The 26,017-nt window shown below is 40.8% G+C and overlaps 1 protein-coding gene across 1 annotated transcript in view; it reads left to right on the top strand.

Annotated features, from left to right (window-relative positions):
• The window catches only part of col14a1a (collagen, type XIV, alpha 1a), a 174,102-nt gene that overhangs the window by 122,049 nt on the left and 26,036 nt on the right, over positions 1–26,017 (top strand). Inside the window, exons 32-40 of the mRNA XM_062991785.1 lie at positions 413–555; positions 682–791; positions 8,520–8,678; positions 10,235–10,312; positions 12,672–12,758; positions 17,569–17,622; positions 18,276–18,371; positions 19,154–19,207; positions 23,407–23,460. Of these exons, the coding sequence (XP_062847855.1) occupies positions 413–555; positions 682–791; positions 8,520–8,678; positions 10,235–10,312; positions 12,672–12,758; positions 17,569–17,622; positions 18,276–18,371; positions 19,154–19,207; positions 23,407–23,460 (835 nt within the window). The remainder of the gene's footprint in view (positions 1–412; positions 556–681; positions 792–8,519; positions 8,679–10,234; positions 10,313–12,671; positions 12,759–17,568; positions 17,623–18,275; positions 18,372–19,153; positions 19,208–23,406; positions 23,461–26,017) is intronic.

Raw genomic sequence — 26,017 nt, forward strand, 5'->3', positions numbered from 1 at the left:
TGCCTCTGAAATGAATAGCGCTGGGTGCTTGGATGATTAGTCGGGTCCTGATAGCAGACAGATTCTTGGTTGCACGCTGAATAATAATATTTAGATTAGACTTCGCTTTCCTGGACTCAGAGGGAGTGCTGTTATTACAGTGGTAAGCTTCGGTGCCTTTCAACGCTTTGGTATGTCCTTCTCTCACGTAGTTACAACAGATCCGCTCCGAGCAGCGTTCACAGCAATTACAGCCTGGCGTTTATTATAACCTTCTACTCTGTGATTATCGGCTCGGCTAATAACTGGCTAGGAGCGGATCACAGCTGTTTGGGTTCAGATTCGGATTCAGTGAGGGACATAAACAGAAGTCATGCACACTATTAATGAAGATGAAGTACTTTTTAATTGATAATGTGTGTTGTTGTGTTAGATATCTGCACCCTGAGGGACTTCCTTCTGATTACACCATCACAGTGCTGTTCCGCATCCTGCCGGAAACTCCTCAGAAGCCTTTTGCTTTGTGGGAAATTCGCAATAAAGACAATGAACCCCTGGTGGGCATCATATTAGACAGTGAGTATTGTCGGAGACAACCTGCTGTCTGTGTCTGATTGCTTAATTTGTTTTCTTTAGTACTAAAACAATAGCCCGTTCCTATGTGGTTTTAAAATAAACCCACTTTAATTTTGTCGCTTGCAGATGAAGGAAAAACCTTGACCTTCTTTAACTACGACTACAAGGCAGATTTCCAGACGGTGACCTTCGAAGGACCTGACATCAAGAAGATCTTTTATGGCAGTTTCCATAAGGTCAGTCTGTCTTTATTTCATGGGCAAAGAGATTGACCAGAAGTCACCACGGTCCTCTGCCGCTGTCATCAGATCTGACATTTTTATCATGACTACAAATTTTGTGATTTATTTCAACCTTCCCTGCAGCAGTTTTACAAAGAATGTATTTTTTTATATCTGGTAAATTTCTATTCAATTTGGTCCGTCTTATCAAACAGTTAAAAGTAATAAAGTACTATATGGCCAAAAGTATGTGGACACCCATCCTAATCGTTGAATTCATCTGTCTTATTCCAAGTTCACACTACACGGATACAAGTCAAAAATTAGGCAGGGGTGCCCAGGTGGCGCAGCAGGATATTCCGCTTGCACACCAGCACCGAGTTTCTGAACTCCTCGGTTTGAAACTCGGTGTTGCCTCCGCTTGGCTGGGTGCCATCTAGCGGGCATAATTGGCAGTGCCTGCAGCAGATACTAATTGACCACCGTATCTGCAGGGTGGGGGTCGGACTATGTGTGGGTGGTTGGTTCTTCGGCTGCTCGACACCGCACTCATTGCCAGTCAGCCGTCTTATATCCAGATATTTAGCAAGCTAGATAATTATCTTCAGTCACCAATCGAGTTGTTGAGTAGTTCACACATAGCGATTGAGAGCCGTTTTGATCGCCGAGTTGCTCCCAAGCCAGCAAATCTAGCACCGACCAGTCGGCGAGCCAAAATCAGAGCAAAAATTGTGTAGTCTGAACTAGGCATTAGCCGCACTTAAATCCAAGAAGTGTAACTTTTAACTTGCTGTTACATTTTACAAAAGGTCTTTTCCAGCATGACTGTGCCCCTGTGCACTTATCAAGGATTTGGTTTTCGAGTTTGGTGCAGATGAACTCGAGTAGCCTGCACAAAGCCTTGACCTCAACCCCACAAAACACCTTTGGGATGAATTCAAAAGTGGATTGTGAGTCAGGCCTTGACTCACAATCCACCAGTGCTTGACCTCGCAAATACTCCTTTGACTGAAATTGCCTAGTAGAGGCTGTTCAGATTCTAACAGTCATTTTTACCTTCAGTTTCTCTCAGATCAGTCTGTAGCTCAGCTCTTTATTCTGGATTTTTATTCTGTAGGATTTCTGGTTTAAAAGCACTGTTGATGATGTGTTCTGTTCTCAGTTCGTCGGCTGTGCTGTTTGTCATTCAGTTTGCATGCTGAGTGTAAATCCGTGTGTTTGTGTATTCACCACATCAGTCAAGGATTGTAGTTTTGTAATCTGTCTCCAATTAACCCCCTAACGACAGGCGCTTGTTAAGCCCTTCTTAAACTTTAAAGCCTTTTTTCTTTTCACAGTGCATTTTAAGATGCACCCACTCCCACACTTTCCATGAAAGACCTGTTACACATCACTTATTGTGTAATAAATTTGTCATTAATGGTTACTACATTAACACCCCAAATAAAATCCAGAACACTAAATAAAGTGCACAGAAAGGCAAGGGTAGGGCTGGCACTGATGTTGGCCCAAAACACTGGATCGGATATCGGAAGGAAAAAAACGTGTAATCCGATCCGATACTGTTGCTTAATGTAAATAACACTTAATGTAAATAACACTTTATGTAAATAACACTTAATGTAAATAACACTTTATGTAAATAACACTTAATGTAAATAACACTTTATGTAAATAACACTTTATGTAAATAACACTTTATGTAAATAACACTTAATGTAAATAACACTTAATGTAAATATTGCCATTGTTTCTGTGTAAAGCAAATAACACACGAAGATACGTTCCAACAGAGCGCCGTTTGTTGCCAGCTCACTCGGCAACTGCCATAACAAGGTGCATCTTGATGACATCATTAACATGTGCCACTGATCTACAACTCATCCGCAACAGCCATTCAGAAATTACAACTCACTGATCTACTTAAACTTTTTGCATTTTAAAAAATTATCTACTACTGCCACATCTAAACACACTGTTTAAACACAATAAAAATCGCTTTATAAATTATAAATCGCTCACCTGAGATAAAGAAAACATATCTTTTCCCGACTTGGAGATCTCTCACGTCCTCAACAATTAATCCATTAGTGTTATGGAATAAAACAAACTTCCCAGAACAACAGCTCGAACGTAAGTGAAACCAAAAATGCTGCTAAATGTTCTGTGTGTAAAAGTGAAAATAAAAACAGCAGTTTTGTAGAAGTGTGATGTTGTAGATTCTGTATTTATTCCTTTAGAATATTTGTTTCACAGTCTGAGCGTTGTTATTTAGATAGCTAGTTTAACCACTGTGCATTGAGACGTGTATTATTACTGCTTAGTTGTTTGAGAGGAGAAATGACGGTATCAGATTGGTATCGGTATCGGCAGATACTCAATTTGCAGTATCGGTATCAGTATCGGACATAAAAAAGTGGTATCGAGCCAGCCCTAGGCAAGGGGCTTGAATTCTTTCTAAATCCACTGTATTGCATTTGTAATGGCATTTACATTTACAGCATTTAGCAGACGCTCTTATCCAGAGCGACTTACAAAGGAGCATCCACAGTAAACATTTTCTCTAGTCTAGTTTAAGTAAACAACAGTCCAAGGACACATCTGCTAAAACTCTTTTAGTTTTTTTCTTTTAAATGAGATGCTGCAGAAGGTTGGTAAGTGCATGTTATGCTTAGCCTAAGTGCTTAGTAAAGAGGTGATGAAGGTCTTTAATCGTCTTTTGAAGACAGTAAGAGACTCGGATGTTCAGACAGACAGGGGAAGTTTGTTCTATCATGTGGGTGCTAGTGCAGAAAAGAGCCTTGATGCTTGTCTTTCACGAGTTCTGGGTGGAGGATCAAGACGAGCAAGGCTAGTGTCTCGGAGGTTGCGTGTTACAGAATTGGGTTTTATGAGTAATAATAAATAAAGTGTATTGAATTTTTTTTAATAAAGTTCTGGCGCCCAGGTGGTGCAGTGGGATATTCTGCTAGCACATCAGCGATAGGATTTTAAACTCCTAATCTCAGCTCTGCTACCGGTTGACTGGTCGCCTCCTAGTGCGAACAATTGGCAGTGCCGGAAGCAGACAGAACTGGCCACTAATCTGCTGGGTGAAAAAAGACCAGACAAAATAAATGGGGGTTGGGGTCTTCAACGCTGTGTAGGGACCCCGGTTAAAAGCCCGAGGCGCTTGTACAGAAGTGGAGGAGCACAGAGATCAGCGCATGACTCTTTGTGCGCAAGACTGGTCCCACATGCGAATCCACCGACGTACAGGCGAATAAGAAGGTGGTGGTGGACTACGCACACGTCACTGGGACTATAGCCTTGATCATGATCAGGGTCCCCAGCAGCGGAAGACTAATTGGCTAAGCTAAATTGGGAGAAAATGAGTGAAGATGCATAAATAAAATAGTAAATAATATAAATAATAATACAGTTCTGATGAAGTACATCACAGTCAGTATGTACACATGTCCCAGTATGGCTTTATCTTTTACCTGCTAATAAAAAATCCATTCTGGCCATTCAGGTGGCGCAGTAGCGGTAACAACACACGCTAGCACACCAGAGCTGGGATCTCAAATACATCGTATCGAGTCTCAGCTCTGTCTGCCCGCTGGGCTGAGCAGCCCCATGAACAACGATTGGCCTGTTGTTCATATAGGGGGCGGGGTATGGAGCCGGATAGGGACTCTCTAATAACTGATTCAACTGTGGCCTAGGCTGGCTGATTGATGGCGCCTGCACAGAGACGGGGAGAGAGTGCGGAGGGTGTGTCTGTCCATACGCAGGGCTGGTCCACTGCTGTTCTCGTCTGGTGTGGGTGACAAAATGCATACGGCTGCTGCCCACGTGTCGGAGGCCGGCATTAGTGGAGAGGAAGCATGATGCAATCGGGCAATTGGACGCGCTAAAAAAAAGCCGGAAGAGAAAGGGGAGAGAATGCATAAACAATATATATATATCCATTCTAGCTAAAGCAACCTTTAACCCTCAAGCTTTGACTTTATCTGACCAGAGCTTAAACCTGTAATCAGAGCAACTGTTGTCTCTACCAACTCTGACGCTGCTGTTGTATTCGATTGTTATAACAGCTTTCAAACAGAACCGAGGCTTGGAGGAGATGTGATCCCAGACAGGCAAACACAGAGCTTTACTGCCCCTGATTGAAGGGTTCATGTGTAGTTTGGCACAACCGATGGGTTGTAGAGGAGAAGTTTGTTGTTTCACACCCCACACTTTCTGCTCTCGCACATTCGGTTTCGATGCAGGAAGGCAAGTGCTGACACAAGCATTACGATCGTTTAGCTTCTATATCGGTTAATGAAAAAAAAACACATTCAGTTTCATTTTACTTTCGATTTCTGTTATTCCTGAGAGAAGGAATGTGGTTTTTTTAATCGGTTCAGGAGGTATGCTTAAAATGTAATATTTTGATAATAAGAGCAGCGTATTGATCTGGTTTTTGGAAAGGTAACACTCTGAAACAGCGGCTCTGAGGTTCGCTGAAGGGTCTGTTTCTGTGGGAACACCAGGAGGGACGAGAACACAAACAAACAAATGAAGCACTGAATTGTTTTTAGAAAAAGGCAGGGATTTGGGGCGCATTAGGATTAAAGCGGCTGCTGTGAAATCAGTCAGTGCAACATGCTGGCAACAGAATTATTCCGTGATTGATCAGACGAGAAACAGGAGCCACAGGGACGGAGCTGAACGGAGCTGCGCTGGCTTTTTAGACTTTTTTTGTCTGAATTCTGAATAGCATGACTACTGCTACGTTGCTGCCTCACAATCACATGCGTAAGACTAAGCATGAGTCTTGAAACTAATCCTCTCTGACACTCATGTACATGCAGATTTAATGCTAGATGTACTGGGATTTATTTATTTATTTATTTTTCTATTATATTTTATGCATTTTCTCCCATTTTCTCCCCAATTTATTGTAGTCAATTTGTCTTCCGCTGCTGGGGGATCCCTAATTGAAGTCAAGGTGGGTATATTGCTGCTCACGCCTCCTCTATGCTATGCCCTCTACACAGGCGCCTCTCTATCTGCCAGTCAGGGTCCTTACACGGCGTTTGAAGACCCCACCAACATAGTCCGGTCATCCCGCCCTAGCAAAGACATGTCTGCTGCAGACACTGCCAATTATGCCAGCTAGATGGCGCCCAGCCAACCGGTGGCAACACCGAGTTTCAAACCGAGGAGTTCAGAATCTCTGCGCTGGTGTGCTAGCGGAATATCCCGCTGCGGCATCTGGCTACTGGGATTCATGCACTTTATTAGTACACTTGGTAAAGATTTTTAAACCAGGTTATGGTCTGTTTTACCACCACCTAGTTTTGGTCAAGGTTGGGGTGGGTCAGATTCACTGGAAACACCCTGGACAGGTCACAAGTTCATCACAAAGTGGTAGCCTAGTGGGTAGAGCTTTGGGCTATCAATTGAAAGGCTGAGTGTTCGAATCCCAGCTCTGTCATGCAGCCACTGTTGGGTCCTTAATCAAGGCCCTTAACCCTCTCTGCTCCAGAGGTGCTGTACAATAACTGACCCTGTGCTCTGACCCCCAAGAGTTTTGTTGTACTGTATATGTATATATGACAAATAAAGGCGTTTCACACACACACACACACACACACACACACATTACTGGGTGGCACGGTGGCTCAGTGGCTCACTTGCCTCACAGCAAGAAGGTCCTGGGTTTGGTCCTGGGTCCTTTCTGTGTGGAGTTTGCATGATCTCCCTGTGTCTGCGTGGGTTTCTTTTGGGAGCTCCGGTTTCCTCCCACAGTCCAAAGACATGCAAGTGAGGTGAATTGCAGATACAAAATTGTCCATGACTGTGTTTGACGTGTGAGCTGATGAATCTTGAATCATGAATGTAACCAAAGTATGTAAAACATGATGGTAAAATCCTAATAAACAAATAAACACACACATATTACACTTGTTAGCAGTTGTTGTGGCTGAAACACATTAGAAGGGCTGTCCCAGTGTTTTTGTCCATATAGTGGAACCGTTTTTGTGTACTGTAAATCTGAATTCTATCTCATTATAAAATGTGTCGTATCTGACCAGCCTGTGGCGTAAATGTACCTTCAGGGAGTCGTGAGTCTAGCGCACGAGGCTATTGTATTCAGCATGTCTCTGTGTACTAAAATCATGCAACAATATTTTAAACATGTCGTATTTTTCATAAGACAATAAAAGTATTAGATTTTTTTCTTCCCACAGTAAACCCAGCCATTATTCATTCTAATTGACATGAGTGTGTGACAGCGCTGTAATGAGCCGAGTATGAGCCTGCATTCACTCACCTTTATTTATTCAGTCTGTCTCATAACTCCATCTCTTCTTCTCTCTCGGTCTGTTTCATGCTGTCACACTCTGCACTCACACAGGGGATACAGAAAGTATTCACACCCCCTGAGTCTTTGCACATGTTATATTTAACTAATCACATATAATGACAAAGTTAAAACATGTTTTATTTAATTCATTCATTGTTTACAGAGCTTTACCACCAATTTATTCCTGACTGGGTCATGGTGGGTCTGATTCTATTTCCTCGGCTGCTCTCGTTAGGGGTCGCCGGCAGATCGTGATCCGCATTATTGATTTTGACGCCGGATGCCCTTCCTGACACAACCCTCCCTATTTATCTGGGCTTGGGACCGGCACTACGATGCACTGGTTTATGCATCCTGGCAGCTAGGTACCCATAGGACAATTCAGTGTCTCCAATTAGCCTGGCTGCATGTTTTTGGACTGTTGGACAGGTGCCTACACAGGGCTGAGGAATGATGCTGATCATGGTGTGGCTCTCCCTGCACAGTGCTGATCGGTATATATATGAAATCGACTCGTGCAGGTGAAAAATGCAGTCTGTACTGAGCATGTGTTGAAGGGGCGTGTGTTAGTTGAGAAGCATCCTCAGTCAGCGGTGGAGGGTTGAATCAGTGGAGGATGCAATCAGGGTAACTGGACACGACTAGATTAGGGGAGAAAATTGGGGGGGAAAGGTTGGAAAAATAGAAAATAAATTTGCTCTGAGATAGAATTAATAAAAGCATATTGATGAGAAGTACTGTTCTGTATGGATTGCTGTGATATGATTATGGTACATCTTCGGTCACTGAGTGAGGGATTACGTGTTGTTGTGTGTGTTGCTCTGGAATGGGTGGGCACCCCATCCTAATCAGAATAAAATGGGTGGTGAGAGTAAATAAATGACAGTAATCCAGCATTTCAAGTCAAATGTGTCATTATTAAGCATACTAACAGCAAGTCCAGTACAATTATAAGATAAGATTCCTTTATTGATCCCCATGGGGAAATTTGAGTGTTACAGTAGCTCCAGCACAGTGTAGATACAGTAAATAGAGTAAATAAAACTGAGTAGACACTAAAATAAACAAAATCTTGAATATGTAAACCAATTATTATTATACAACAATATGACAATTACAACTATATAGGAAAACACTATACAGTATATACTATATATAAATATATACGTGTGTGTAGTATGTAATGTAAAGTCAAGTGCAGGAAGAACCGGGGGAGAAAGATCTTTGAGTTATTGTGTAATTGGGGCTGGCTTGACAGGGTGGGGACAGCCTTCATTCGAATTTCCCCAATGTGGATCAATAAAGGAATCGTATCTTAAAATTATGTTAAATTAAATAGAATCCAATGATAATCTGGCATCAGTGTTCCTTATTAAGAATAACATTCCTAATCTGTTTCACAGCTTCATGTGGCAGTTAGCAAGACTGCAGCGAAGGTGGTGATAGACTGTAAGACTGTGGGAGAAAAGCCCATCAACGCCGCTGGGAACATCACCACAGACGGACTGGAAGTTCTGGGCAGAATGGTGCACTCACGCGAAAAGAGGGACAACTCAGCACCGGTGAGTCACATAAAGACTCTAGTAGTCATCTGGGACAATGTGCCAGCTCATGAACAGTGGTACAGTGGTAGCCTAGTGGGTAGAACTTTGGGCTATCAAATGGAAGATTGCCAGTTCAAACCCAGGCTCTGTGTTTGGATGCAGCCACTGTTAGGTCCTTAAGCAAGGCCTTTAACCCTGTCTGCTTCAGGGGCGCTGTACACTGGCGGACCCTGCGCTCTGACCCCAGCTTTCAAAAAAACAACAAGCTGGGATATGTGTACATGTACAGTATATACTCCTTGTTTCTACACTCACTGTCCATTTTATCAGCTCCACTTATCATATAGAAGCAGTTTGTAGTTCTACAATTACTGACTGTAGTCCATCTGTTTCTCTACATACCCTTTTAGCCTACTTTCACCCTGTTCCTCAATGGTCAGGACCCCCACAGGACCACTACAGAGCAGGTGTTATTTAGGTGGTTGATTATACCAGCACTGCAGTGACACTGACATGGTGGTGGTGTGTTAGTGTGTGTTGTGCTGGTATGAGTGGATCAGACACAGCAGCGCTGCTGGAGTTTTTAAATACCGTGTCCACTCACTGTCCACTCTATTAGACACTCCTACATAGTTGGTCCACCCTGTAGATGTAAAGTCAGAGACGATGGCTCATCTATTGCTGCTGTTTGAGTTGGTCATCTTCTAGACCTTCATCAGTGGTCACAGGACGCTGTCCACGGGGCGCTGTTGGCTGGATATTTTTGGTTGGTGGACTATTCTCAGTCCAGCAGTGACAGTGAGTTGTTTAAAAACTCCAGCAGCGCTGCTGTGTCTGATCCACTCATACCAGTCAGTGTCACTGCAGTGCTGGGAATGACACACCACCCAAATAATACCTGCTCTGTAGTGGTCCTTTGGGGGTCCTGACCATTGAAGAACAGCATGAAAGGGGGCTAACAAAGCATGTAGAGAAATAAATGGACTACAGTCAGTAATTGTAGAACTACAACGTGCTTCTATATGGTAAGTGGAGCTGATAAAATGGACAGGGAGTTTAGAAACAAGGAGGTGGTTTTAATGTTATGGGTGATTGGTGTACGTCAAATAAAGGCGTTCTGTTCTATTCTATGAAGTGAAAAGACCTGGACAAAATAACTAATTTCGACTTGAAACAGGGCACCTTGTATCTCAGATTTGCTGCCTCACCATCTGCCAGGAACAACGTTTGAGTTGAGTTTGAGACATGCTTGATGAATCATTTTCATTTCTAAAAATGATGAAAAATCTTCACAAGAGGATGGGTAAGATATGAGACCGTTATATAAGGAACATTTAGGAACTTTTTCCTGCGTTTCTGCAGTAGGAGGGGGAATTAATAAGACTGTTTGTTGCTGTAATTATCTTGAAGATAAATGCATAGAATGAAATCTGTACTTTCACATAATCAGCAAAAACGCAGCTCACTTGTAAACGCAGTTACGCCTGCTAATCACTGCATAAACACCTGCTGGCATGACTGCATTATGTTAAATCTTGTGTACGAGCATAATCAATGTGTTTGTGTCTTCACAGTTTCAGCTGCAGATGTTCGATATCGTGTGTAGTACATCGTGGGCCAGTCGAGATAAATGCTGTGAGCTTCCAGGCCTGGTAAGAATGGAGTGATTATTTTGTCACGCTGCTATAGTAAAGCAGTCCATCAGCACAAGCAGCCAACCACAGAACCAACAAACCACAAACCGCTCGTCCTTCTCACTGACATTTTAGCCTGAGAACAACACAATTCAGCAATCCCTCACCACATGCAACATCTGTAGAACATCTGATTAGCAGTAGATTATCCCTACCGAGGCCGTAGCCTTGAATTTAACATTGGGGGGGACCAAATCTACTGGGGAAGGGGGTGGGGTTCCTGCCATTCTAAAACATTTCTGCCATTTTCTTTAACAACTGATGGAAACCTTGACAGATCCTCATATTACACAGATCTAGGTGGTGAAATACAGTGGTACCTTAAAACTTGACGTCAGTTAGTTCTGGGAGTGGCACTGAGTTTAAAAGAAGTCGAGTTTCAAGATATTTTTTCCCATAAAGACGTATGGAAAACCTGTACGTTGTATGGGTCCTGTGAAACTGAATACTGTATATTGTAGACTAATGTAAAATAATGGGGTTGTTTTAGACACTTAAACACTGAGAATAACACAATTTTAGTATAAAAAACACTGAAATACAGTTGAAAAATATTTATTTATTGTTTCCTTATGCTTCTTAATCATGGAGATGGTTGATCTTGGAATACCGTATTCCTTAGCATGTTGTTGACTGTATGTTTATTTATAATTTTACGTCAGTATTGTGTGTGTGTGTGTGTGTGTGGGGGGGGGGGGGGTCATACATTCATACTCTGGTCTACTACACAAACTGGCCATGATTTGGACATAAAGCATAAAGGGTTTTGTGTATATTATATTAGACTTTTTTAATTTCTGAATAATTATAAAGACATTCATACTATAAGCGCCGTAAATATTTCTGTAGGGACCTAATAAATGTTCTCACTCACCTTCTTAACCGCTTATCCAATTAGGGTGCTGGAGCCTATCCCAGCTTTTCAATACGCGCAGGGCACACAGTAACACCCTGGACGGGGCGCCAGTCCATCACAGGGCAGACACACATACACACACACACACATACACACATACACACACCCATTCACCTATAGGACAATTCTGTGTCTCCAATTAACCTGACTGCATGTTTTTGGACTGTGGGAGGAAACCCGGAGCTCCTGGAGGAAACCCACGCAGACACGGGGAGAACATGCAAACTTGCAGAGCACAGAAAGGACCTGGACCACCCCCCCTGGGGATCAAACACAGGACCTTCTTGCTGTGAGGCGACAGTGCTACCCACCAAGCCACCGTGCCACCCCCAAAAAATGTTAAACAAACAGAATTATTCTATTATTTTAGATTATTATAGTTTACAGTGCTGCAAAGTATGTGATGTTTAAATTGTTTCACTATAGTAACAGTATTTTTTTTTATTTAAAGACTTTTGAAGACAAGAGTATAGTATCAATTTTCAGTTTTTCTTCTACCAGTTTATTCCTTTAGATTGCATTTTGTTTGTGGAGAAAATATATGATTAAAACGATTAAAAACCCACCTTTTTACTAAACACTTAAGCTGACTTGTACCTATTTACTAAAATTTTTTACTGTCGCCTCACAGCAAGAAAGTCCTGGGTTCGATCCCCAGGTGGGGCGGTTCGGGTCCTTTCTGTGTGGAGTTTACATGTTCTCCCCGTGCCTGCTTGGGTTTACTCCGGGTGCTCCTGTTTCCTCCCATAGTCCAAAGACGTGCAAGTGAGGTTCACTGGAGACACTAAATTGTCCATGACTGTGTTTGATATAACCTTGTGAACTGATGAATCTTGTGTAATGAGTAACTACCGTTCCTGTCATGGATGTAACCGAAGGGTGTAAAACATGATGTTAAAATCCAAATAAAAAAACATCCACAACTACAGCTATTAAATAATTGTTGTTGGCGAAACACAACCTTACACACAACCTTAATGCCATCATTGTTATTATTTTTTTCTTTTACAATGACACTTCCCCTTTATTCCCCTTTTGTCTGCTGCTAACTGACTGGCTTGTTGATAATGTGTAGTAGTCTTTACCAGCATGCTCTCTGTGTTTGGTTCAGATTCATGTAGGGGTCTGTTGAGATCTGAATCTGCTTTCTGGTCGTCCTTTTTCACACCTGTGACCGCTTCACAAATACTATAATTATCTTGCCTTTTAGTGAACAAATAGATTCGATTTTTCATGGATAGAAAGAACAAGATTACTTACCTGTTATCTGTGTGTTTGTGTTCTCTAATGACCTGTGGGAATTGCATAGATACCAGTAATTGATTTGAACAAATAAAGATCTTTTAACTCATAAAAGGAATTAGGAAAGTTGTTCTGATGAGTTTTTATTTATGTGTGTAGAGAGTAGAGCAAGACTGTCCGGCTCTTCCACATTCCTGCACCTGCTCCCAGGACAGCAAAGGACCACCGGGACCCTCTGGACCCCCAGTAAGATTTTATTTCTATTTCTTTTATTTCTAATGAGTATACAGCACCACTACTGCAGTAATGTGAATTATTTTCGTCCCTCACCAAATTTCTTCTATTTATACATTTCAAATCTTCCAACTGATTTAATATAAGATAAAGACGACATGAATAAACACAAAATGCAGCTTTTAAACAATCATTCCATTGTTTTATTGAAACCTGTATCACTCATGTGAAAAAGTAATTGCACCTTAAAACTAATGACTAGTTGTGCCACCCTTGGCAGTAACAAAAGCAATCAAACATTTAAGCATTCAGAGCTGGACCTGCTTGTGTACTTTGGTTCATTGTCCCGCTACATCACCCGACTGTGCTAATACATTTCAGGTTCCATGTCTTTTAAGGTAATTAACATTGTTCAGCTGAGTAGCATTTACTTAACTTAGCTGCCTGCTGTGAGCAAGATTTGTGACACAGTGGTCTGTTTGAAAACCTGGTGAGCTGCCTTGCTGCCTACTGCCTACCTGATCAGATGCCTAAGTAGTGAGGATTCTGATAAGACATTGAACTCATAAGGCAGATTATTTAGACGCACTACGAACATAGTTAGCCTCAGGCCATTCAAACCAGTGGGCGGAGGCAACACAACCCGCTAGCATGTCGACTAACATCTCCCTCTGTGCACCGAAAATGGTTAAATTGTCAGTGACAAGTCTAAATTTGCAAATAAAAGACGTGTACACCTTTATATAAATTAAAAATCAATGAGAATTTATTTACATTTGAAAAGAACTCTTTGTTGCTCTGCATTCGTCCAGCATATTTGAATCTTTGGCGAGAAAAGTTGTGCCGCACTGAATGCCGCACTGATTGCCTGCACCTTTAAGGAAGCATCGGTTGCTCCCTCATTATTCAGTCAGATTATAGCTTCAAATTAAGGCACCTCAGTAGGCAGCACGTCAAGCAATCTAAGAATTTAGACATGCCATCTTCTCGGGAATGTAGGATAACGTAAAATGCATCTATGTAGAGAGATCACTAGGTTTTCGGACAGACCCAGTGTGTTTCAGTGCAGTTGCATTTGGCCCTCATAGGCCCTCAGTAAAACGGTCAACCATATAGCTGGAAGAACACAAACAGACATATTAAAGAGTCTGTATATTCTGATGTAAACATAATCGATGTGAGGACCATTTTTGTTGTCGACCATGGCTGTTTTTGGCAATTGGCAGTTTGAAAAATATTCCTCCAGCTTCCTTTTCATTTTCTAATCAGTGGTTCTTCAACTTTTCTTCAGCTGGCCAAAAGCCAGTCTCACCGGCCACATATTCGTCTGTACTGTTAAGCCAAATCTTTGGGACCACCCACCTAATATGCAGCTCATGGACTCCAGATGACATCTGTAGGAGTCTGTAGTGTCTGGTATCAGAACATGAGCAGCAGGTTCTTTACCTGCTATACCTTGTAAGGTGGATCATTCTACATTGACTCTTAGTAACATCAGTTCCACAGATAAACAATGCACAAACAAACAGTGTGCCTTAAAACTGTCTGAGCAGATTTCCCTGGGTATATCATAAAACTGTACAGAGCCAGGAATAAATAGCTTAGGATTTACTATTGGAGCTTAAGAACAAGGTAGCTGTTAAAAAGTAATTAGACAAATAGGAGTTAGCTAGTCTAGAGATAATATAGATAGTTAGTCCACTTGCTTAATTTAGCAACAAGAGTAAATCATCTAAAAAAAAAGTGCTTTGTTCATATAAATTCTTTGCCACCCTTAATGGCACCCTTGTTCAGTTTAAAAACTGGGATCTTGGCTTCAACCGTTCCAAATGTTATCAGAATGTTTGCTACTCATGGAACAGTTAAGAACCTTGCAGAATGTGGTGGAAATAGGAAAATTGATGAGAAAACTCTAAAAAAATGTCTCAAACATACAAAGAACTTGAGCTGGAGAAATCTGGAGTGATGGTTTTAATCCGTACCACACATCGCATACTGAACTAAACAGATCACTACGACAAAGGCCAAGGAAGAGCCCACTGCTTAAAGTAAGGCATAAAAAAGAGCAACTGAACCTTGCCATAGGTTTCATAGACAAACCACAATCCTCCTGCGAAAATGTTCCATGGACAGATGAAAATGAGCTTAATGGCAATGCAAACTGGTGTTATGTTTATAGACAATGAAATTAAGCCTATAAAGAAAACTGCACCCTACCTACAGTGAAATATAGTGGAGGCTCCATAATGTTGTGGCCAGTGATAGCTCAGTGGTTAAGGTACTGGACTAGTAAACAGAAGGTTCCCGGTTCAAGCCCCGCTTACCACCAAGTTGCCACTGTTGGGTCCCTGAGCAAGGCCCTTAATCCTCAATTGCTCATTGTGTAAGTCGCTTTGGATAAAAGCGTCTGCTAAATGCTGAAAATGTAAATGTAAATGTTGTGGGGCTGCTTTGCTGCCTCTGAAACTGGAGATTGTTTGTTAGTAAAACAATGAAATCAGAGGATTATCAGAGCATTTTACAGTGAAATGCTTGCTCCCAAATGTAAGAAAGAGACAGGTCCTAGAAGCTCACAGATGGCTACAAAAATGTTAGGTTGTGCAACCAAGTATTAGGGAAGGACGTCTTTAATTCTGTTCATGTTACATATTATGTTTCTTCATAATTTTTTATACTAAACAATCAAGAATGCCAATAATGTTGACCAAAAATGCTGACTAAAACTGTAAATACCCACTCTTTTGAGGAAGTCATTAAAGTTTCTTAGTTCTTAGTTTATTAGCTCCTGCTAATGTCAGTGCACCAGTTATAGTCGCAAAGGCTGTATTTCAGTCACTGAGATTTTTTATCCTGGTATCTTAATATTGATAAGATTGTATCATGGCTAGTTTCAGCAGTGAATGCCAGTGCAGCTAGGACATGAATCAAATCTACCCGAGCGTTTTTACTATAGCCTTCAGTCACTAGAACGACCTCACTGCTGCCGTGGTCCGTTGGGAACATGATTAAACCAAACACCGAAAGAGGAAGCAAACAGGGTGAAATTACTGCCAGCTGCCCACAGCACCGAGGGCATGAACTTCTGAGGACTGTAATCTAGAGCCAGTGCATTGGGACTCGACCCTCTGATGGCCTGATGAGTTTACACAACATTGAGCACTGTTTCTGCCTTTCTGCGTCCTCATTTAAACCAAACAGACTGTTTCAGCACATTTAAACAATGACAGTGCACAACACAGTTCATTGTTAGAGCCTGGTTAGAGATATTTAACTGAAGTTAAACTAAAATTGAACCTCTTTTGTTTTTGCTAATTAATTGTAAGCTTATCTGTCCACTTCTAATGTACACACATGATGGTTTTGGCTTTTGTACTTAGAAATTTGAATAAAAAACTATGTATTTATAAGCATAAACAAATAGGTTATCACATGCCCCCTTCAACATCTTTTTACCTGCCACTATCAGAGTCTCACAGAGACCTTATTGGAATCATCCATCACTCATAAAAAACAGGTCTGCCATGAATCAGAACCTGCTAAAACATAAAGGACACTGTTCACAGTCAGGCATGATTTAAATTGCCTTTGGCTTCAAGAAATCCTTTCAAGAATTCAAGAAGCAGGAGCTTCTTTCTGGCTGTAATCCTCTAATTCCATATAAAAGTAAAGCTTGCTTGAGTGTGGACATTGTCCTATGCTTGTGGTTTTACAATAGGATGTCCAACAAGGACATGTTGAAGGTTCTGTACAGGTGTGCACATGCCATGTACATGCTGTAGTTTTGTATATTTGCAAAAAATGTATTGTGTGTGGTTTATGCTCACCTTTTATTGCGACCCAGGCAACACAAACAATGCATTAAAAGGAAACACAAAACGGAATATATATATTTAATTAATGAAAATGGTGGCAATCAGCCACTCTGGTGGCGGGGCAGTAAAATACACTAGGCTGCATGAACAATGATTGGCTGTTGTTCATAGGGATTAGGGCAAGCCGGATCATAGGTCATCATAACTGGTGCAATTACGACCTCTGCTGGCTGATTGATGGCACCTGCACAGGGCTGAGGAATCATGCTGATCAGGGTGTGGCTCTCCGTGCACAGTGATGATCGGTATATATGAACTCGACTCGTGCAGGTGAAAAATGCAGTCTGTACTGAGCATGTGTTGGAGGGGGCGTGTGTCGGTTGAAAAGTGTTCTCAGTCAGCGGTGGAGGGTTGAATCAGTGGAGGATGCAATCAGGGTAACTGGACACGACTAGATTAGGGGAGAAAAATTGGGGGGAAAGGTTGGAGAAAAAAAAAAAAAAAAAATTGGTGACAATCAGGTCCCACTGTGGTTTACAAGATGTAACATAAAGCCTCCACAAGGGGGGTCAAGTTTATTTTGTGTTTGTGTGCTTGTTAATTTTTTTAATTTAATTATTATTTTTCTCTGATACCCATTTTTTTGGCTCGTGACCCACCCAAGGGACGCGAACCAGGGTGTTAAAAACCCTGCTCTAATTTATTAGATTGCAGAAATGAAATTCAAGTGGCTCTAATAATGCTAGTGGTAGCTCAGTGGTTAAAGTACTGGACTCTTAATCAGAAGGTTCCTGGTTCAAACCCTGCTGCTGCCAAGTTGCCACTGTTGGGCCCCTGAGCAAGGCCCTTAACCCTTAATTGCTTAAACTGTACTTAGTCATAAACATAAGTCTTTGAAAAAAGCGTATTTATATTTCAGATTCCTGACTATAATGTTGTCTCCATAAGCATTTAACTCAACTCGTTACTATAATGGTCTCTGTGTGTGTGTATGTGTGTGTGACCTACAGGGCGGTCCTGGTATAAGAGGTACAAGAGGTGACCGGGGGGAACCAGGCACAGTGGTAAAGTACACACGTAAACTTCATTTTCTAATATCCAGTCTGATTGTCTCTTGAAGCTTAACCTCATCGGGCTCTCGTGCTCCAAAACAATGAAACTAATTAACATCTTAGAATGTGGAAATGTCTAAACTTGTCCAGTTTTATGTTGCTTTTGGAGGTCACTAAATTTAACATCAGAGGGTAAATTTCACCCTCTCGTGCCGGCTGTAAACAGGCAGTCATTCTGGAAAGCTTTTCATTCTGAGCTGAATTTGGAACCCCAGCTGCAATTATCATCTAAATTTGTTTTACAAGGACTCACGTGTGCTGGTTTCTCTAACTCTCTGCCTCCACACACTGGGATGAAGTCCCAGCAGTTGTGTGTCTGTGCGGTGATGTGATCTCATTTCCCTCGAGCAGATGTGATCTTGTTTTGTTTGTATAGTAATGGACAAATCAATTTTTATAGGCAGAAAGAATGGTTTTATTTATGTTGACTCTTACTGGATAAGCAGTGGTGGGTCCTCCTGGAACTCTTAAATACTGGATTGACTAATGAGGACAGAGATCATGACTGTTTCATCAGATCGAGAACATCCACTAAAGATCTTTATTTTAATGAGATTACATCTGCAAATCAATGAGGCACTTCTCTCATCTGTATTTCTTTAAAGGGGTCTCAAGGGTCAGCTGGTGAGATTGGGCCTCCAGGACCTCAGGGACCTCCTGGACCACAGGGACCTAGTGGACTCTCTATCCAGGGGCCACCAGTAAGATTTTACTTGATTGTCTTTATATGTTGGACAAATGTGTCCCCTGCTGATTTGGACTATTTTGGTTTAAGCTTTTAATAGCTACTGTATAATAATCTTAAATATGTCAAAGTGCTAATTTTGACTTTTTCAAATGAACAAAAAGCAGCCATTTATTCTACACTCACTGTCCATTTTATCAGCTCCACTTACCATATAGAAGCAATTTGTAGTTCTACAATTACTGACTGTAGTTTATCTGTTACTCTGCATGCTTTGTTAGCCCCCTTTCATGCTGTTCTTCAATGGTCAGAACTCTTCCAGGACCACTACAGAGCAGATATTATTTAGGTGGTGGATCATTCTCAGCCCAGCAGTGACACTGACATGGTGGTGGTGTGTTAGTGTGTGTTGTGCTGGTATGAGTGGATCAGACACAGCAGTGCTGAGAATGATCCACCAACTTAATAATACCTACTCTGTGGGAGTCCTGACCATTGAAGAACAGAGTAAAAGCAGGTTAAAAAAGTATGTAGACAAACAGATGGACTACAGTCAGTAATTGTAGAACTACAAAGTGCTTCTATATGGTAAGTGGAGCTGATAAAATGGACAGTGAGTGTAGAAACAAGGAGGTGGTTTTAATGTTAAGGCTGATCAGTGTATATAATACAAGCATGTCATGTAAGTTTACTATAGACATGAAGTTTATAGCTTCAGTGTACAGAAGTGATACATGTATTGATGATGTTGATAAAAACAGCACAGTAGACAGTTCTGATGTTGATCTCTCTCATCAGGGATCTCCAGGACAGAAGGGAGAGAAAGGTGACCCAGGTCTGCTGGGTCCTCAGGTAAGAGCCTAAGCTGGTACTCCTGATATAATGAACACGCTCGATAATAACAAACAGTTATAATGACACTTATTAACCAATATAGAGCCCCATTATTGAGGTTTCAGAACCAACAGTAGCTAGTTTGTGAGTGTGTTTATACTAGTAATAGTGTTTCTATTATACAGAGAATACAAAGCAAATTGTCTCATTTGGAGCTGAAAGCCTTCCTGAACATGACAGATTCATTTCAATAAAGCTCACACACACCTAATCTTAATGGAATCACTCACGTGAGGACATCATTAGCTGCCAGTGCCGGGTATTAATTACTAGGGCTCAGCGCTGCCTGCTGGGAGTCGCACTCTGACAGAACAGAGAGGCTGATAAGAGCCGAGGCCGATAAGAACTGCAGAGCTGGTTGATATACCCACCCCGCCCTGCAGAATCTTCTGTCTGCTTTAGGTTTCTGGCTGGATTGGTTTTTCTGTGTTCATTATAACAGAAGAAACAACTTGTAGTCATATTAAAGTTTTAAGGAATAATTATATGACCTTACAGTGGTGATCAATGTTTTACAACCTCAAATCAGAAAAAGTTGGGACGGTATGGAAAATGTAAATAAAATAAAAATGCAGTGTTCCTTACTTTGACTTTGATTTACTTTGACTTTTATTTAATTGCAGAGTTTGAACTCAAGATATTTCTTGTTTTATCTGCTCAACTTAATTTCATTTGTTAATAAACATCCATTCCTGCATTTCAGGCCTGCAACACATTCCAAAAAAAGTTGGGACGGGAGCAATTTAGGGCTAGTAATGAGGTGAAAAAACTAAATAATGATGTGATTCCAAATAGGTGATGTAAACAGGTGATTGGTGTCATGGTTTGCTACAAAAGCAGCGTCCAAGAAAGGCTGAGAAATGCAGGAATGGATGTTTTTTAATAATTGAAATTGATTTATGGCTGCTCAGGTGCACAGCAGTAAAAACACATGCTGGAACCAGAGCTGGGATCGCGAATACATCGTACCGAATTTCAGCTCTGCCTGCCGTCTAGGCTGAGCAGCCACACGAACAACGATTAGCCTGTTGTTCAGATATAGGCGGGACTAAGCCGGATTGGGTCTCTCTCTTCCATGACTGGTGCAATTACGACCTCTGCTGGCTGATTGATGGTGCCTGCACAGAGATGAGAAAAGAGTGCTCTCAGGGTGGGTCTCTCTGTACACAACGCTGAGCTGCACTGCACTGCACTCGTCAAAGTGTAGGTGATAAAATGCATATGGCTGCTGCCCACGTGTCGGAGGAGGCAATCAGGCAATTGGACACGCTAAAAGGGAGAAAATGCATAAATAAAATATTTAAAAAATATTGATTTATTAGTTGAGCAGATAAAACATGAAATATCTCAGGTTCATTCTGTCTGCTATCAAATAAAAGTCAAAGTAAATGTAAGAAATTCTGTGTTTTTTTATTGCAGCATTTTTCCATGCTGTTCCAACTTTTTCTGATTTGGGGTTGTAGAAATAAAAAAGCTTAAAAGCTCTTTTATCAAAGCAGTATTGTTGTATCCACTCCATTTACTGAAGTATTTATTTGTCTATAGTTTGCACAGACTGTTATGAAATGTTTAGGTCTGTGGAACTACTTTTCCTTTGTCTGTCTGACTGCCACTTTGTTCTCAGAACACTTCCTATGCTACACTAGGTCATTTTAAGCATCTTGAGTATCAGGAGTGCATCCAGATAAACTAGGCCACATAGAATGCAAGTGTAAATGTACCCAAGACTGTTAGAGGTCACCACAGCAGATCATTCGTTCCCAAATTTGATTTGGCACAGGTTTTACGCCAGATGCCCTTCCCGACACAGCCCTCCTATTTATGCTGGCTTGTGACCGGCACCAGCAAGTAACACCATGTGTCTTCTGCATTTGTGAGCCCAGCCTGGAATTTGAATCCCCCAGTTAAACCAGCAGCATGGCTACTACCATTACGCCACACAAGCTTTGTCTTTCCAACGTGCATCTTACTACCAAAACCCTGTTCAATACATGGACAGCCAAACCATTATGGAGAACACTTAGTACCATTTGAGCTTACACTGGCTCTCTGCGGTAGAAAACATCAACTGTTATGAGCTTATTTGCATATCATAGCAGTTACAGCAATCTGATTTGAATCTGGATAATTTATGACTATTAAGTGTAAATGCAGGTGGTTAAAATCTTATAATAAGTATATTAACCACTAAACTACCACCACATAAATATTAACATAGAGAAATCTATTTTACAGAATATTAACATTTACAAATGTTACCATGATTTTATTGGTTTAGGATTTTGTTTAATTATGAGATTTTCCCACTGGAGAAATCAGACCGATTTGTGCAGCGAAACATCGCACACAATGGTGGTGTAGTGGCGTAACTTGGAGATTGTCCATGCTCGTGTCCACTTGCATTTTCTCTGGCCGTCGTGCACCATCATGCACTGTGAAGATTTGGCTTAGATCTTCATTGTAATGAATAGGATGCTGAAGAGTGAAAGTGGAGGTAGAGAAGTAGTGTAACTCCTTGATACCTTCTGTTTTGTGTGTATTAATTGCAGGTCAAGGCCAAGGCAGTATAGGCATGTACATAACTAACTGGCATTGTTTCATTACACTAGAAATTTTAAACATTAATACCTATTGGAGCGATACATTTACTTACAAATCTGCCATTTCTGTCTAATATTTTCTAAATGTTGGGTTGAAGAACTGTGAGAAATGTGTTCGTAGTGTTGAACTGTGTCAGTGACGTTTTTATCAAATGGCTTTGCTGCAACATACAGGACATAAAGAAATGAATCATACCTAGCATTCTACTGTAATGCTTAAAATGCAGAATGCACTAGCACCACAATTATTATTTGCATCCTTTGTTTTGGAACAAATCAATGCATATGTTACATCTTTAATACCTTAAAGTGTTTGCCTTTAATTGCTTGTGTTGAGTAATTTTATAGCCTTTGTACAGTATATCTGTACTATTTAGCCATCTGTGTGATGTATTCCAAGTATATAACCTTGTGCTGGCAAAGTGTAAAGCACAATTAAAGCATATTTATATACTTTTATAATGCCATGAATCAGTCCTGAGTTTGGTGTAGTACATTAGATAATCTCAGTAAAAAAATACAGACCTGGCCGCCCAGTTGGTGCAGCGGTAAAAACAAACGCTTGAACCAGAGCTGAATCTCGAATACATCGTATCGAATCTCAGCTCTGCCTGCCGGCTAAGGCTGAGAGGCCACATGAACAACGATTGGCCTGTTGTTCAGAAATGGGCGGGACTAAGTCGGATGGGGTCTCTCTCCCATGAGGCAATTACGACCTCTGCTGGCTCTGATTGATGGCGCCTGCACAGAGATGAGCTGTACACAGCGCTGAGCTGCACTGCACTCGTCAAAGTGCAGATGATAAGATGCATACGGCATGCTGCCCACGTGTCGGAGGGGGTGTGGGTTAGCTTTGTTCTCCTCAATCAGAGCGGGGATCGGCATTGGTGGAGAGGAAGCATGACGCAATCCGGCAATTGGACACGCTAAAAGGGAGAATAAAAAAAAATACAAACCTAAAGAAGTACATATTATGAATAAGAAACCTATAAAGAAGAAAGCGGTGGTAAAACAGACAATGAATGAATGTTCTTTGACCTGCTGCCAGTACACAGTGCTTGCGTGGCTATGACCAAAATTCAAGCCCTTTCTAGAAAAAGAGATTGACGTGGATTTTAGGTTCTTGGGAACAGTCACTAGCATGGAAAATATGTCATGAACTTTATTCTTAAAGTGTATTGATGATAAGGAACAGGTAGTATTATTAACAGAGAACTGTAAAAAATATGAATTGCATGAGAGTTTTAAACAGTAAAGCAATGAACTTATTGTTGAAGAGATCGAAGGGATTGCTAGTTTAAGCCCTGACAGTGTAAGATGTTGATGGATGAATTATAATTGTTACATTGTTTACGTTTTCTGCTACAGGACACATTTTTTATCTTAGAAATCAGATTGTTCAGATCTATTAGGCAAAGTAAATGAACAGAATTAAGTCAGCAGTGTAGCCTGCAAGTGAGGGTCAGTAAATATGAAGACAGTGTCTTAATTTACTTTAGAAATATACCTTCTTATATTGAATCAGTTATATCTTTAAAAAATCTTTTTTTCTTTCAGGGCATGCCAGGAGCCCCTGGAGGACCAGGTAGAGATGGCCCACCAGGACAGAGGGTAAGAATTGCTACTTTTTTTCAGTCACAGAATGCCACATTTATGATAGTTAATAAGAGTTCTGCCCTGCTACAGCTGATTCGGGGTTGTAGGCAACTCAAGTTAGAGGACCAGAACAAGTTACAGTCTTGAAATGCTTAAAATAATTATTTATTAAAAACATTCACTACCATGTTCCAAACATCATTTGAAATCAGCTCTAGTGTTCACAAACAAACACTGAGTTTGAATGGATAACTCATTTACACACTTCACTGTGTCAATACAAGCCCACAGAACTCGAGTGCTAAAGTTTGTCTGACATGACCACAAGCCGTAGCCTAGTGGTGAAGTTACTGGACTAGTAATCAGAAGATCGCTGGTTCAAGCCCCACCACTGCCAGGTTGCTGCCGTTGGGCCCTTGAGCAAGGCCCTTAACCCTCAAGTGCTCAGACTATATTCTGTAATTATAATGTAAGTCGCTTTGGATAAAGGCATCTGCTAAATGTTGAAAATGTCAAATGACATGAAAAAAACTTCTTATTATAAACTTTATGGATTCTGTTTCTACTGCTGAGTTACTGGACACAAGCCTAAGATAACCATGTGCAATGCCAAGAGTCATTTGGAGTGGAGTGAAGCACACAAATATTGTAAAAGCTCTAAGCAGTGGAAAAAAGCCTTTCCCTAAAACAACTCATGTCACGCTTTGTAATAATCTGACAGACTTATCTGGATTTGGAAAAGGGCAAAATAAACCACAGTTGGCAGCCATGATTCACTGCAGTTCTAACATTCTTTAATAACAGTAATAATGATCCAGGTTTCTTATGGTTCTGGTTGAGCTCTTTAGTTCCACTACTGCTTGAGCAGGTAATGACATTCTAGAGATTGTGTGGGATTCCGATCTGTGGAAGGTTCTGATATGACCTGTTGCTATTATTAATCAAAAACTAATGTCTGAGGAGAAATGGTTTGCTAAGAATGCTGTTGAAGAGCTCAAATCTCAGCTTAATCCAGCACCTTTGGGATAAAATGGAACGTTGAGTGCAAGCAGGGCAGCAAGATGGCACAGTGGATAGCAGGAAAGAACTGGGTTTGATTTACTGGCCAGGTGGTGTGTCTGTGTGGGTTTCTTCTGGACACTCCAGTGTAAAGTCTAGTGTTTCCTGCCTTATGCTCAATCAATCAGACCCACTGCGATGGTAAAATGGACAATGAATGAATGAATTGATTACAAGCAGGTCTTTTCCCCCATTTCAATGCACAACCTCACAATTGTTTATGTGCCTATGGAGAAGTACATATTCATAATCATAGTCTATATATATAGTATAGTATTTAAAGAGAGTTATAAAAGACAAAAGTAGAAGTAGTAGTAAATTATATCTGTTATTATGGATTTCATTCCAAAATCCATATTAATTTCTTGGATTTTGGAATGTGATGATTGGCTTTTGGGTATCCACAAAATCGCTTGCTGTGTAGTGTAATGTGTCTAAACATTTCAAGGCTTTGCAATAATTTAATTTCATATTTATCAACCGTTTTGTCTTGGTCAGGGTATCTGCAGGTTTGGTTAACCAGAAACACTGGATGCAAGTCAGGAATACCCTGGACAGGTTGCCAAACCATCCCAGGGCTTTGGCCACACACAAATCCCTTCCTTTCCTCTTAGAAGGCCTCTGATTTGTCAGTGCTTTTTTCATTGGACTGAATCCTTTGTAATGTGAAGTTCATGTAATTTAAAGCTCACTTGACTGTCAACAGTGACACCTGTATTCTAGCAGCTTCCATTGTATGGTAGTGATTGGTGACTATTAGATTAAAATGACAATCCAAAGGCATCACACTTCCTTGTATTATGTACTAACGTGTGAAGAAGTGGCTCCAAATGATGTTTCTAAGGGGAAAAATCTATAGTTTGCGTCCTTTACTAATGTCTTATCGGTTCAGTCAAACAAGCCTTATTTATATGAGTATGAAGAATTCAGCAGCTGTAGTGAATCATAATCACAAACAAGGAATGAGAAATTAGGAAGCCAGGACACAAAGTTAAACAACATCATTTTATAAGTTGATAAGTTCAGAGTTTGACAGTTTGGTCATATTTTTTACAGTCCGACAAAGAAGCAAGTTTTCCAAATTCCCAAAAACAATATAATCATTTAAGTAAGTTAATCTTTGACATTAATTGTATTTTGTCCATGTCTAATGTGAAAATGTTGATTACAGTGCATCTTATTACTGATAGCACTGCTAAATAGCAAACAAAATTTGAACATAACAGACTGAAGTGCAGGAGAAATGATTAAATGACCAAACTGTGAGCTGACGAAGCACAGACATTTAAAAATGCATATTAATTCCCAGAATTTTGGAATGTGATGATTGGCTTTCAGGTATCAACAAAATCGCTTGCTGTGTAGTGTAATGTGTCTAAACATTTTAAGGCTTTGCAATAATTTAATTTCATATTTATCAACCTTTTCATCTTGGTCAGGGTATCTGCAGGTTCGGTTAACCAGAAACACTGGATGCAAGTCAGGAATACCCTGGACAGGTTGCCAAACCATC

The sequence above is a fragment of the Trichomycterus rosablanca genome, chromosome 3 (assembly GCF_030014385.1).
Source record: "Trichomycterus rosablanca isolate fTriRos1 chromosome 3, fTriRos1.hap1, whole genome shotgun sequence".
Classification (NCBI taxonomy): Eukaryota; Metazoa; Chordata; class Actinopteri; order Siluriformes; family Trichomycteridae; genus Trichomycterus; species Trichomycterus rosablanca.